This window comes from Sander lucioperca, chromosome 13, assembly GCF_008315115.2.
Source record: "Sander lucioperca isolate FBNREF2018 chromosome 13, SLUC_FBN_1.2, whole genome shotgun sequence".
Classification (NCBI taxonomy): domain Eukaryota; kingdom Metazoa; phylum Chordata; class Actinopteri; order Perciformes; family Percidae; genus Sander; species Sander lucioperca.
The window spans coordinates 20,098,304-20,113,430 of NC_050185.1; the positions used below are offsets into that span (position 1 = coordinate 20,098,304).

The following is a 15,127-nucleotide window of genomic DNA, read 5'->3' on the forward strand; positions in this document are numbered from 1 at the left end:
ATTGGGGCTCCTCCTCCAGCAGCAATTAGTAACTAACAAAATATTAGTGGCTTCCCAGGACAGTCACACATCCTCTGAATGCCTCAAGAAAGGCAGAGGATGTTGAGATGTGTTAAAAGATGCAGCAGAAAAGATTTAGAGTGCAGCTGCATGGAGAACTTCAAAGTGCTGTTAGAAAAGACCTTTTGCAACTGATTCATCTCATGTGCCTGTAAAGGCCAACAACACTGTGTAGTACAGTTATAAAAAGATTAACTAGGAAAATCTGCTGACTTGTTCTTTGTTAGGCAGCACCCTGCTACAATGGCACAGAACAAGCAAATGACTCTCACTCGCATCCCAACTGCAGCGAGTCAGGCCATGCTGTTTGATTTCTAGATCTCACCAATGAACAAAAGCAGAATTGTCTTTATAGCCACACATCAGCTGACCGAGCTTTGTGGTGACAAGAGAACTGTGCAGCTTGTTTTAAAAAGGTACAGCTGATAACACAAGGGTGGAAAGTTCAAGTTAACGGACTGGACTTTCCACGATTTGTCTATCTGGCTATGAGCAGTGTGAATAATACACTATATACCAAAACAAATAATAGTATCTAGAGTATCAGGATTGTGCATGTACAGCCTTGCACCATGCAAACTAAACACACATTTAACAAATAGAGTGGAAACACCTGCCAGTTTTGTTACTGCAAAAGTGAGAAAGAGTTAAGAGTATTTCTGGATAACACAAATTCAATTCAAAGCAACAAACCCTGCCATTAAATGTATATTTCGTGTACATTTTTATTCCTGCTTGGTTGCACATAAGTTATACGTTTAGGTTTGTTCCTTCCTGAACATAATTCTTGGAACTGTGTTTAGTAGGCCTACATTAAGAGCAACTAGAAACTGGAGTCAAATTCCTTGTAAACATAATTGGCCCATAAAGCTGATTCTGAAAATTCAACTTAAGTCCAGTATGCTACTGTGAATCAGTCATACAAGGATCTGTTCCTCTTCATTGGGATGGAGCTTTTTGGCAATCCAGCAATTGCCAGTGATGACAATGACTGATTTCACTTCTAGACTGGTTGCTTCAATGAACTCCCTAGGCATTGTCCAAGGAATCAACCAAGAAGCACATAAGATGAAAGCTGGAGAGTGAGTCTTCCCTGATGGGAAAGGCAAACTCCTCCTCTACCCAGATAACCTGTCGTATGTATGTTGCTAGTATATATCTACAACATTCCACTTCCGGGATTGCTTCGTTGCCGACGGAAATTCCGCCAGATTTCACTCATTTAGGTCAGATATCCATTGCCTTGGGCTTACTTTGTGTTGGCATTTTAAACTCCAGGCAATTTAAGAGGACCTTGGTTAACTGCTCCTTATGTCTGCAGGGTAAATCCAGACAGATAGCTAGACTATCTGTCCTATCTGAGTTTTCTGTTGCACGACTAAAACACCTTTTGAACGTACACGTTCCACCAAAACAAGTTCCTTCCCGAGGCTAGAGGCCAGAGGCAGCGTTGCTCCGTACGGCGCTTAGCGCCGCCCATGACGATTGTGATTAGTTTAAAAAAATCCCAATAAACCAGAGCATGTTTTTCTCCCATCCCGGACTGCTGTGTGGACTCGCCAGACCCTCCTCCGCAGCACTGTGAAAGTAGGTCTGGCAATGCGAGACTAGTATGTTGCTAATCGCACTGGTGAGGTAAAAGTTGACATAACAAATACAAATCTATTGCGGTGCACTCGCTACCAGCTTGTCCGCGCTAAAAGCGGAGAGGTTGAGTCCAGCCAGCTGCCACCATACGAGACTGTCTCTTTGTGCATGTTCACTATCAGGCAGCAATGTGGAAGTGTTGTCAGTTATAACTGACAGTTATTTTATAGGATGGGTGAAGTAGTTAAACCCCTTATCAGCATTAACCAGCATCACAGCCTTTAACACAATACTGTGTGAGTAAAACATACACTGACAACACACACCCTCTAAATGCCCTATAATGTAAGCTGATGGGAACAAATGTGCTGACAGCTTCAGGGCTCACTCAAATTCACCAGCCTTGCCTCTTAACTTCTGAAATGTGCTTTATCAGTAACGCACAGGCAGATGTGATGCCAATGTGACTGAGATAAGACTTCCAGCGAAGTCTCTTTCACATACACCTGAAAGCATCTCAAGCCTTCTGTGACTCATTCTGACAAAACCACATGCACCAATATGGTGTCAATGTGGACACAGCATGGATGAATGTCAGTCAATTAACACACACAAACACAAACCTTTCCACCTAACGTTACACTTACTTTTCAAAGCCAGGATCAGCGCCTTGCCGTCTTTTATCAGCTCCTTGATGAACTTGTTGGTCTTGTCCAGCTCCAGCTCGTGGGACTTGAGTCTCTCCCTGAACTGCGGGCTGTCCAGGTAGCAGTCACTGAACTCCAGAGCAGGTAGTCCCATCTTCTTCTCCACCACCACCGGCCTCGTCACAACCTGGACCACCCGGCAAAAAGTTCCAAACAGAAGACGGAGGAACAAGAGGAGGAGAAGAGAGGAAACCCTGAGCTACTACTAGGCTACTGCTGCTGGAAATGATGGAAAATCCAATTACAACATGTAAACAACGGGGCGGAGATGTATCCGACAGCAATGCCTACCTACATAACCTATTTCTTTATTCAAAGGCAAACTCTAGAGTTGACAAAAGCAAGAGTCCCCCTATTTCTTTCAGGATGGCAGCAACAGCAGCAGCAGTCCGACACGGAATCCAATGAAATGAAATAAAAGTCACAGCAGAGTAAGTGTCTGGTGGGGTTAAAAAAAAATGACTTCCTCAGGTAAACCGGTGTTGCCTACCTCTCGATCAACTCATTGTGGACCGGACAGAGTCAACCCGGGTCGAGGAGGGAGGGAGGGAGGCAGCAAAAAAACAAAACTAGCCTCGTAAATGTGGTGTCTTCCCTGGGCGGTTTTAAATGCGCTGCTTTCTGCACTGCCCCGTTCAGCTCAGCACTGCAGACCATAATCAACCTACCCAGACACGGATGATCCCCTGATTGACATCTCTCTCGGCCAATGAGATGGCCGGACTGGAGAGCTGACCTTTTGGGGGGCGGGTGTGTGGTGAGCATACAGTCTATGGTGGTGAGCTACTCTAAAAACAGAGATATTGAAAATAGCGAAGAGGGCTCACTTTGAGCCTGTTTCTCGAAATGCTGTTCCTGGAAAGAGTTTGTGTTGCTGCATCCCAGCAGGTGCTGCATTCTTCAAAGGTTGCATTTCAACTAGGCATTCAATTTAGACTTTGTTAAGGACGCAACTCATCATTGTCTCATTCCAAAGGTTCCTCCAAATGATGTAGCACTTGTAGCCTATATAGAAAACTAGAAAAATCTACAGCCATGCTAGCAGCACTGTGAGGGTGTACATGCTAACATCAGCATGCTAGCACCCTCACAATGACAATGCCAACATGGTGATGTTTTGCAGGCTATTAACCTGTTGCATGCTAACATTTTACTACTTAGCACTAAGTGGCTCACATATGGTCATAAACTAGATTGGGCAAATTGAACTTTTGACCTGATGATGGTGCTAGAAAAAAAGTCAGCAGATTAACAAAGTCATTAGAATCTATCCAAACATGATCTGTTGCAAGTTCACAACCAGTCATAGCTGTGGAGATATAAACCAAAAATATTAGTCTCATAGTGGGGACCACCAAAGTCAGAGGGATTCATCCTCTGGGGACCATGAATGTCTGTACAAGATTTCATGGCCATCCAATAGTTGTTTGGTCTAGACAGAAGCAGTGTACTGACCGACAGACCAACATTGCCATCCCCAAAGCCATGTTGAGGATGACATCGCACAATTAATCCCAGAATCTATTGTGCACATGTCGGGTGCATTCAGGTAATCCTAATCAATTTGGAAATTCAGGAAATAATAATAGGCATAATAATAATATGAGCGTTTGCATTCAGGAGAGAACAATGAAAAAACACTACAAAAATCTTCATCCTATACAATCCTAGCCAGCCGAGAGAGTAATAATGTCTTTTCCAAACAAAAATACTTCAGATACAAGCATGTCACACATTTGTGTGCAGCTATGATTGTGATCTTGGTGGAGCTGAAGTTGACAATCACAAAAGTTGTCAGTCAGTCAAGCTAACAACAAACCCAGTTTAAACATGTAATGTCATTTTATAATGTGAGGGAAATAATGGAAGCACAGTTAAAAAGTAGTAGAGTTAGAGTGCATGCAGGGCAGTCTTCCCGAGCATACACAATCTTTGCATGCAGCGGTCTGGGAGAACTGGTTGGTGGGAGGAGACGCTGATGTCATTTTAGCCAGAGCAGGGAATTTCTGTGCTTCCTTGGATTAAAGCTTCCATCACTCTCTGGCGCCCTCTGTTGGCGGGACGGTGCACAGCAACACATTTGTTTTGCCAACTTTTAGTGACTTCTTTCACTCTAAAAAGTACTGGTTCATATTTTAATTAAGAATTAGTTAAAATGAGTACTTTGGCTTGTGACGGTATAGGAAAGCCACAAACAACTTGTGTTTTCCTCTACATGTTAAATTCTCCAAGAAGACAAACTAATAAATAAACCTGCAGGACAAATAGCCTCCAAGCCCACTGGATCTGCTTCAGACTAACCTAAAATGTATTGACTGCATATTGTAGTCGCTTCCACTGCTGCCTTATCATTAAAATGATGGCATGTTTTAGCATTACATTCATGTCATTGACACATTTGCACGGTTTGTGGTTATTGTGTGAAAACAGCTCAGATTTAGGCACGCTACTTCCTCTGCCAAAGCACAGCACAGCGTCTGGCCGCCTGCTCATTTCTCCATCTGTCACAGTGTGGTGTACAGAGATAGCCATTTACAGGAAGTCATGGCCTGTTGCTGTTTGTGTACGAAGTCTAAGATGCGGGAGGCTAGCTCAAGAACCAGATTAAACTAGTTTATTGTCAGATATTGTAAATGAAAATTCTCACTATTAAAAAGTGATTGTGGGTCTTACAAAATTAGAATAAAACAATATGAGGCACTTTAAAGAATAGCAACCTATATATATATATATATTAATTGGTTAAGCCCAAAGTTTCATTATGATATCATTCATCTGAAACAGAACACAGGTTATTGACGTGCTGAAAGGACATAACTTGTAACTTGTGTATGGAAATATGCAAATCAGTTTTAATTTAAAATACATGTCACATTCATGTTTAGCCATCACACACTATTAGTCCCTGTATGAGTCTCATGTACTGTAATTGATCTATGTTAGAAATAAATCTACATTAATAAAGTTATAACTGTTGCTGTCTTGTGATGATGCTGACTTCGGGCTTCTCTCTGGAGATTGGTTAAGTTAAAAAAAAAAAATACATTCACATTAGTATCACTGAATGTATTTAAAGATGGTGGCTTTAATCAATATCACTGCTAAGATGCTTTATGGTCATCGAGATGCTGTTAACTAGATTTTTATTGCCCCTCTCTAATTTCATCCTCTACATCAACTTCTCCTCCCAAAGAAAGCTTCTTGTTGAGAGAACGGAAACCTAATTATCGACAGCTAAAAATATGTATGCATGTTTCCATTTCCTCTTTAGAAACATTTAGCAAATGACAGCGGACAAGCTGAGTTCTTCAGCCCTTCATAACTTCAATATCCTCCTCAACTTTCAACTTAAGTCTCCTTAAAGTTAGAAAACAAATTTCCACATTGTACAATCTTAAATTTACTACAGCAGTCTATATTCTATAAAATGTTCCAGTGCACTCAAGCCATCATTATATGAAATGGGAGAAACGTATGCCTGCATATTCCAACATTTTCTACATATTTGCTTGGACTTTAAACTGGCATTCAGGAAACCTTGGGATCTTGACTAGAATCTAAAATATAGATCTGCAGCTTTAGAGCAACTGCTGGTGGTGGGACTGGTTCAAGAGGTTCCCTTTTACAAGCTCATCATAGTCCTGTTTCATTTTTTTCTCAAGCTCTCCATCATTCCCTGCAGTATTTCATTGCTTTCTTTCACCTTTTTCTACAGCAGGACAGTGAAGCCAGAGACCCACTTGTGTCATATTCTCAGCCAGAAGTGCTTCCTCTATGGCGAGTCAAAGGATGTCCTTCTCCCCAAAGCATAAAGACAGCCAGAGTCAGTTGGTGGTGATAAAAACAGGACACTGGGTTCTACTTGACTGACTAATTTCTAAGCACAATATCCTGCCACTGCAATGAGTACAATAATTGTATGAGTAATATGTCTTTAAATATGCAGAGTGGATTCCTGTGTATTTGTGTGTAAGTACATTTAGAGCCTATTTCAATAATAACAATGGATCAAATTAATATGTGTATGTGAAAGGAGTCAGATATATGCCACAGAGAGTTAGCACCAGACTGCAGTTCTCCTCAGCTTTATGGAGCTTTTCAGTGTCTTTTCAGCTTATTGTGTAGTGGAAAAGCTCTGATGAAAGCCACTTTACACTACCTGCCCAGCACCAAATAATAGACATATGAAGTTGGAGACTAGTTGCTGAACACAGTGATAGCATTTAGCACTTAAAGAGCCATATATTTCCCTCTGGAGTTGAGGAGAGCAAAACCCTGCTAAAAGGAGTGTAGAGTGACTCAAATTCATCAGGCGGATCCAAACACAAACACTTTCAAAGTATAATTTTATAAGGGGATACTATGTCAACTATTGAGAAGGAAATCATTGAATCTAGGTTAAAATATCACCAGAACTAAAATAAACATGATTTCCTGAGTGTGTGTGTATACAGCATGATCTAAATGTGTTTTTCAACATAATAGTGAGAGTCTCGCAGCTCCCTAACAAAGGTAAAATAAATAACAACAGATTATTTTCACATATCATGCAAAAGGAACTATAGCCAACTAAAGTGTCATTGGAACTTTATACTTTTCAGTTTTTATAATCAATTGTGGTAAGGTCTTATGTTGTGTAGTACTACAAAAGGCAGCCAAGCAGATTTTCTGACTGTGATAGTTGACCTATTCTGCCACCTCCTGGTTTAGACAGGTAACACAGCTCTTTCCAAAAGGCCTAAGCAGCTCAGCACTAAACAGGTGGGAGAAAAGTAGGGCAGGCTCTCCAGTTTTTGGCAGTTCTCTTAGGCACTCTCTTTTGCTGCATGTTCTCTACACAGTCTTACATCTCTTACAACTTACAAATACTGAGTGTTTTTCTGAAATGCAGATGTTCTGTAGGGAATGAATTATACAGAGCTTGAAGTATCCATTAGAGGAAGACAGAGGTGAGGTAACCACTGTGAAAAATTCACCCAGCCTGCCCTGCACACCACTGCTGTTTATTGTCGTGCGAGTGCGAGACAGACAGTGAAAGTGTGCAAAAATAGATACAGAGATTGCTGTGTCTTGAGAAGCCACTTCCATCATTTGAGAAATGTCTACACCCCACAGTGCATATCTAAATATATATTTTTCAGCTGAGTGCATTCACTTTTGAAGTTATCACGTTGTAGATGACAGGGCTTTCGGAAATGCTTTTGGTGTGTCCTGCAAAATTCTGAATTATAAACCACTACTATCATTTGTCTTCCATAAGAGTTAAAGTGATTCTGTGATCACAATAATAGGTTTGTATTCTCTCTCTTTGTACATTAATACTACATCTTTCTAGCTTTTTTTCTTATCAGGAGCTGTTTGGCGTGTATGAAAGTCTGAAGCCAGTCCAGTATCTTTGTATACAGACAGAAACTAAATAGAAAGAGTGTCAAAGTTCTCGTTTGCTTACTCCTGTTGGGGACCTAGTTACAAAACTGAAAGTATTTAATGTGAAATCAAAAACCATCTTCCTCTTCCATCTCATGCCTCTTATGGCAGTACCTGCATTTATGTATTGAGAACATTTACTGTGTGTGGGGTTATATTTTTGTCAACTATATAAATAAATATATATTTTTTTAATTTTTGATGACTATATATTTTTACTTTGCAGGAATGTGAAGCAAGTCCTGTAATGCTGTAATGTGACCTAACTGTCCTCCACACTGTACCACTGGGCTGAGTATCTAAGCAGAGACAGCAGAGGTACTGGCATTGTGTAAGATTGATTCTGGAAACTGAAGTCATCTTCTTTGTGGCTTTTATAATAAATGTTTATGTTGTGTTGCTCACCAGTGTCTCCAGGAGGACACTGCTTTAAGAATGTATCAGTGTTCAGTCAGACAGGCAGCCCTGCTCATTTCCAGGCTCTGGCTGAATCCCATTGCCTAGACGCTTGCTTCACGCTGTCTCACTCACTCACTCACTCACTCACTCACTCACTCACTCTCTCTCTCTCTCTCTCTCTCTCTCTCTCTCTCTCTCTCTCTCTCTCTCTCTCTCTCTCTCTCTCTCACTCACTCACTCTCTCTCTCTCTCTCTCTCTCTCTCTCTCTCTCTCTCTCTCTCTCTCTCTCTCTCTCTCTCTCTCTCTCTCTCTCTCTCTCTCTCTCTATTCTAGTGTGTTAATTTTAGACCTGACGTTGGCCTGTTAACATGAGTCCTCTGACGTTGTCACAAGGGTGGAGAGGTGAGGAGGGGGTACAAATACAGACATAAGACACACGTAAGTCTCTAAAGTCTCGCCACTTGTCTGGCGGAGAAAAGAGGAAGAAAGTTTGGCACAAAAGAAAATAGAGGAAAAAAGGACATGATAGTTCATCAGGGGCACTGTTACATGACTTTCTCACAGGTAGGTGACTGACTCACTGGATAAGAGGAGCCATGTTGTTTGTGTTGGAATGTAGTTGGCTAGTACTGTCATCATCTCTGCTGATTTACTAATTACAGATGTTAATCTTTGATGATGATACTGATACTTTTTTTGATAAGTTAATTCAGCTGATCTGACTTGTGTGAGCGTGTGTTTGTGCATGTTAAGGATGAACGTTAGCCAAGCCGGGTTCTCTGGTCAGCATCCATCAACTCTTTTTGTTTTTTTTAAACTACATATAGGCCTATCTATTCCCTTGACTTTTAATGACATGTCCGTGAATCAACAATACTTTATTCCCAGCAGCACTTAGTTGAAGGTGATGATAAGTAGAGCAATCTTCCCCCAACCCAAATATACACAAAAGTTCAATCTATCCTCCCACGCATCGGCACTCTGACTCGGTCACCGATTGGGCTTTTGACGTCATTCCCACCAGCAGCTCTGTCCGAAGGTCCCTGTAGACACAAACTAACCTCTCATATCCCGCAACACAACATTCTTCTCCAGGTCCTGTTTTCAGGAAACAACGTCTGTGAGTGGGTAGGCCTTACATTCCTCTTGTGGCTTTGCACTGCTCTGTCTTTCGCTTTCCTTCTCCCTCTCTCATTCCCCTCTTCCTCCCTCTGTTTCTTATGCCTTTCCAAGAAATTCCAGATGAGGGCTAGAGCCTGGCTCTGTTGCAGTTACTCTCTACCTCTGACTATAAATGATAACATTGACCAGAGCTGCACAGTACCACTGCTGGCTGGGTCCTTCACTGCTTCTATACTACTTTTTTCATTTGACAAGACAGACGTTATAACTGCCACTGCTGCTCTGGGATCTCTACCCTTCAGGGTATTAAGATGACACTAACATTGTGGCTTTAAATGGGCTTAATTGTTTTTTTTGGATACATTTTTGAGGAAGCAGACAGTCCAAGGGTAAGACAGACAGACAGGGCTGGTTGGATTCTTGTTCCTCACGGGGAAAGATATAAAGTGCTTGGCTGCTGGAGATTTGTTTGACTGTTAAAATGTAGTCACCAACTGAATGCAGAGTGATAATACAAAGTATTTGCCTAAAAAAAACAATGTGAGGAAAGGGGCTTTTGTGTTCTATTCGTGGATTACAAAGTCATGTTTAAACTGTTGCATATTCTGAAAGACTATTGCTGGCACTTGCAACATTTCCAGCAGGGAGTAAAACCATTACCGCAAATTTTCTCTGCCCTCCGCCGTGTCCACATGCTGCTTATTTTATTGTCTGGCCTTGCACTGATTTCAGGTGAAAGTTACATCACTGCCATCTGGAAAATATTTTCACAAAGAAAGAAGAAATAAGTGATGTTCAGTCAGAAAACAAGTTTGATCATGTGGCGGCTCTGCTTGGCGTCCATCCAGATTTGATTCCCTGGCTGGTTTCTTCACTTCAAGAGTGCTTTAAAAGGTTGACAGAGAGAAACAGTGAGAGGGAGAAAGTGATTTAGGGAGTCGAGGAAGGCAAGCATTTCCCATAATCATATCATGAAGGCGGCGTTGTCCTCCTCTTCCTGTTTTCTCTTGTGTCTCAGACACAGTCCAGGTGACATGAACAGTGAACGCAGTGGATCTCCTCTGTCGTTGCAGACACAGAGACATCACTCCGCTTCGTCCAAGCCGCAAACTCTCTGTGGGATGTCTGAGGGAGACATCACAGTGCTGCCAATCGGACCTGCGTCTCTGGACCTGTCCAGGCAGGAGCACCGGACACTGACCAGACTGTACAGCCAGAACGGAGCATATCACCTGAGGATTTTACCAGATGGAACTGTGAGTGGTGGCAGGCAGGAAAATGACCCCTATGGTGAGGAAGGATTTTTTTTTTTCTCGATGTGTGATTGGTTGTTGTGTCTCTGAATCAGGAGCAAATTAAAAGATATGGAGGAGAGTCTTTTGGCTATAAGCTGAGCAAATTCTGGACTGATAAAACATAAGCGGTAAACAAAAACGAAATAAATATAAACTTGAATGAACTGTTAAATTCCTCTTGAGCAGGGTATTAAATCCATAGACTGTATATTAATGGACAGCGCATGTGTGACGTCACCCATTGGTTTTTGGAGATCTGCTATGAGTCGTTGAGTTTGCCGTTACGGGCGTAGCCATCCTGTTCGCGGATGTGACGATTTTAGACGAGAGGGAGGGGTGAGGGAGGAGCTGCTTACACTCACGTTACGTTAAACACTTTCACTGGCAATCACATCATAGCCACGCCCTAAAACACTCCCTGCTTTAGCGCCGATTTAAAAATCAATGAGACCATAATCCAAAAAAAATAACATCATTCTGTGTTGCAGAAGACTTAAAACTAGCTATTGAGACCATAAACTCATTATGAAAATGTTTACTGAGGTAATAAATCAAGTGAGAAGTGGGTCACTTTCTCATAGACTTCTACAGAAACCGATCTCCTTTTGCAACCGCACGTGTCGCCCCCTGTTGGAATTCAGATAGAATGCGGGTTTAAGGCACTTCCGCATTTGCAGCACTTCGCCCATGGATGTATTAAGAGAACTCGCCAAACTGGATGCGTTGTCCATTAATATACAGTCTATGATTAAATCACAGCACTCCTGGTAAAGCCAAGTCATTTGGGTCTGTAAACAGAAGTGCTTACCCTGTGTACACATTCAGACAACATGGCCTACAGTATGTTCCCTGAAAAATGCTGGGCAAATATTTATTTCACGAGAAACATTATGGCTACATTGTCATTAAGTAAGTTTATCGTCCACGTTATCCTTGGAAAGGAAACAAAAAAAGGTTATGATGAACAGTGTCATATTTATTCTGTTGCAGACATCCTGAGGCTGAAGGCTGTGAGCGTAGGAGTGGTGGTCATCAAGGGTGAGATGACAGGAAGGTACCTGGCCATGAACAAAAAGGGACGCCTCTACGGATCAGTGAGTTTTTGCACAAAATTGTTCCCACTGTAAAGTAAACCTAATTTTAAATGAAAAGGTTAAACATTAGACCTACCTAAGGCATTTCATTGGGGCTACTTTTCGCCAAATCACATATAACTTTTCAGTATAAGTTTAAAGTTTTGTAATAGCCTGGGATATTTTCCACAACTGCAAAACACTGGAAAATCCCAGTGCCAAAGGCTGACCAGGTGCAAAATATAAATCACTGTCAGTAATAATTTGTCACTGACACATATAAAACAGTAACATAAGTGAGTAACATAAGCCACAGATGTATCATGTTGATTCGTATTTCTATTAATCAGCATGTAACAGACTATCATCTGCTGTTCTCTTTTCTACCACCTTTCATTTTCTTGTATTAGCAAGCACTCAATGATGAGTGTTACTTTCTGGAGAAGTATGAAGAAAACCACTACAACACATATTGCTCTCAGAAGTACAACTGGTATGTGGGGCTGAAGAGGAACGGCCAACCCAAAGCAGGACCAGACACCCACCAGGGTCAGAAGGCCATCTTTTTCCTGCCAAGGCCTGCGGGCAACATGTAAACCAAGACGGCACCAGGAACCGTGGACACGCTCACTGAAGTCTTTAAATGCACATTAATAGTGCAATTTTTATGCCGGTCAAAGTATCACATTTAAAGGTCACTTAAAATCACTACAATAGGGCGGAAAGCTCTATTTCAATGTTAATATGTTTCTTCATTCCTCTTGTTAATGCAATGAATATGTGATTCCAGCTCATGTAAGCAGCTTATACTGTATATGATCATCACAGGGATATATCTAGACTGCTTTCTGCCTATAAGCACATATACACCCTCTCACTGCAGACAGAAAATGTGTGCGGTATCAGTGCATGTCAGCCTTGATAAATGGCCGTTCACTTTGAAACCTAGTATGAAATACCACTGCTGGAAGACAGGAACAGGAACGCTTTTACACAGAAATAGTTTTATAATTGATCACGTCTGGCACAAAAGAAACCAACCAGGCAGTAAACATAAAAGAGCCGACCATCTGGCGTTGAATTCAAACTTAAGCAAACAAAGTCTACAGTGAAGGGAATAATAGTAGTATTATAAATATTTCAATGCCCTGCTTAACAGTACTTCAGGATAGTGGATCTATGCTGACTTGAATGACTGATGATCTTATTAATATCTACTTTTACTCTGCTCAAGCCTGTTTGATGCCCATTTCTGTAATTACTTGTGTTCTTTGTGGAATGTCAGCAATTTTAAGGACCAGTGTGTAGGATTTTGTGGCATCTAGCTGTGAGTTTGCAGATTGCAACCAACTGAATACCCTTTCCCTCACCCCTCCCTTTCCAAGCATGTAGTAGAACTTATAGTGGCCTTCAGGTGATGTAAAAACACAAAAGGCCCTTTTTAGAGCCAGTGTTTGGTTTGTCCTTTCTGGGATACTGTAGAAACATTATGGTGCAACATGGCGGGCTCTGTGGAAGAGGACCCACTTATCATCTCCGTATAGATATGAAGGGCTAACGAAAACACAGTTCTTAGTTTCAGGTGATTATACACTAATGAAAATATAAATATGACTAATATATTCCATTTCTGCCAGTAGATCCCCCTAAACCCTACACACTGGTCCCTTAAAGGGCCATTTTATGAACGCAGACAACTATGCAAAAAAAATTGAAACTCTTGAAAAACAGCACCCTTGTAGGGTTAGCCCAACAAAAGTGAAAAAAATTGTATGATTGTATAATTGTGTTGTAATTATGTGCCTAGGTCAGCTGACAGTCCTTGTTTCAGTAATGTGAGGTTATTATTGACATCTTGGTGACACCAAATGCTCAACTGTGAATTGTTTGAGGCAATGACGGACCAAATATTCTATCCTGGACCACAAAAGTCACAAATGGTTTCCTTTCACTAAGCCAAATGGCTCAGCTTCATAGTCCAACAGATATTTCTGTAAACCTACTTTAGCTGAAACACATGTTACTGTAATACTGCTACTAGTGTTATGAAGAGTGAGGAATAGTGGACTCAAATGCAGAGAGAGAGGCAGGCAGGCAGGAGATGGCTTGAGTTCAGGGATTTATTGATAACAAAAAAAGGCAGCTCAGAGGCTGGAAAAACCATACGAAGAACTCAGAGAAAAATACAAAAGCAACAGGAAAAACACAGGCTGACAGCAACACGGGCAGGAAACAAAAGGAGCAAACTTACAGGGACAGGACACAACGGAATACAAAACTATCTGACAAGAGACAAAGGGAACACAGAGGTTAAATACATGAGGTAATGAACAAATGAGGGACAGGTGACACGACAGGTGAAACACATCAGGGCGGGGCAGGACAATCAACAAAGGCGGGAACACAAAAAGTAAAACTAGACATGACAGGACAGAAAACAGACTATCAAAATAAAACAGGAAACAGGAACCACCGACAAAAACCTGAAATCAACTAAACACAGTAACTTGACAACACAGAACACAGGAATTAACCAAAAAATACACTATAAACCAGGAGATAACTAAACAGAAATATACAGAATATACAAACACAGGGAACATGCACAAATAAACAATAAAGACAACAGAAATGAACAAACTGGAAACAGAAATATCCCTAAACCGTAACAACTAGGATAAAATACTATTGTGAATATTTATTTATAAAGTTTTATTGCTAGTAAAATTTAATTTAGCTGAAAACTGCAATGGACATATTTGAAATAACTTATACATACATAGTGAAGGAGAAAAAAAGGTAATGTGATCATCTTTTTACAAAGTAATACATATTGTATTAAGTGTACTTAAATGTCTTAAATGCTGCATTATTATCCATAAAAATAAATAGTATGTTTGATTTGCTGTAACAATGAATGTGGTTCTTCCTAAAATATACACGTGAATAAATGTTTTTAAGTGTACATACATATCTTTAAAGTTTAAGTTGTCCAATACATCGATTGATAATGAGCTTGCTGCGTGTGTGTGTGTGTGTGTGTGTGTGTGTGTGTGTGTGTGTGTGTATGTGTGTGTGTGTGTCTGTCTCTGACATTGCCTGTAAACATTGTGTTTTTATTAACAAATTAAGCTCTTATAGGTGTTTACCAGAGACATATTCCTCATGACACAAACAGCTTAAATGATTAGGTTTGGCCACAAGATGGCATCATTGCTTTAGGTTCAGTGGTTTTTCGCTCAGGCTGGCAATGAGGACTTAAAAAGTCTGGGTTTATTATCATTACACATACGGGTCTCGCTGAATCCCAGTAAAAATAAATCATGAATGAAAATAGGTAAATCTAAGAAACCACACAGTTGCTGCCAATAGCAAATGTTTATCTAGCTGTATTAGGCTACTGTATATGGGTTATGCCAGTTAACTGAGTACACTGTCATGTAAATGAAAGTACAG

The 15,127-nt window shown here is 40.9% G+C and overlaps 2 protein-coding genes across 9 annotated transcripts in view; one reads left to right on the plus strand and one right to left on the minus strand.

The window, feature by feature from the left end:
• The window catches only part of LOC116036993 (rho GTPase-activating protein 26), a 101,009-nt gene extending 97,987 nt beyond the window's left edge, over positions 1 to 3,022 (minus strand). Inside the window, exons 1-2 of one of the 2 annotated variants that reach the window (XM_036008865.1) lie at positions 2,845 to 3,022; positions 2,295 to 2,573 (exon numbers count right to left, since the gene is read on the minus strand). In XM_036008865.1, the coding sequence (XP_035864758.1) occupies positions 2,295 to 2,448 (154 nt within the window). In that variant the 5' untranslated portion in view covers positions 2,449 to 2,573; positions 2,845 to 3,022. Of the gene's footprint in view, positions 1 to 2,294 lie in introns of both variants that reach the window. The other variant, XM_031280702.2, reaches the window with a different exon arrangement.
• A 5,503-nt stretch (positions 3,023 to 8,525) lies between these two features.
• On the plus strand, positions 8,526 to 14,642 carry LOC116037089 (putative fibroblast growth factor 1). Of its 7 annotated transcripts, none has more exons than XM_031280866.2 (5): positions 8,526 to 8,745; positions 10,377 to 10,593; positions 11,589 to 11,692; positions 12,082 to 13,713; positions 14,348 to 14,642. In XM_031280866.2, the coding sequence occupies exons 1-4, from the start codon at positions 8,704 to 8,706 to the stop codon at positions 12,265 to 12,267; spliced, it is 549 nt and encodes a 182-aa protein (XP_031136726.1). In that variant the 5' UTR covers positions 8,526 to 8,703; the 3' UTR covers positions 12,268 to 13,713; positions 14,348 to 14,642. The 7 variants fall into 7 exon arrangements, with proteins under 7 accessions (XP_031136726.1, XP_031136727.1, XP_031136728.1 ...); XM_031280867.2 differs by having other exon boundaries at positions 8,587 to 8,745; positions 10,322 to 10,593; XM_031280868.2 differs by lacking the exon at positions 8,526 to 8,745 and adding an exon at positions 8,795 to 9,305 and having other exon boundaries at positions 10,322 to 10,593.
• Positions 14,643 to 15,127: the final 485 nt, after the last annotated feature.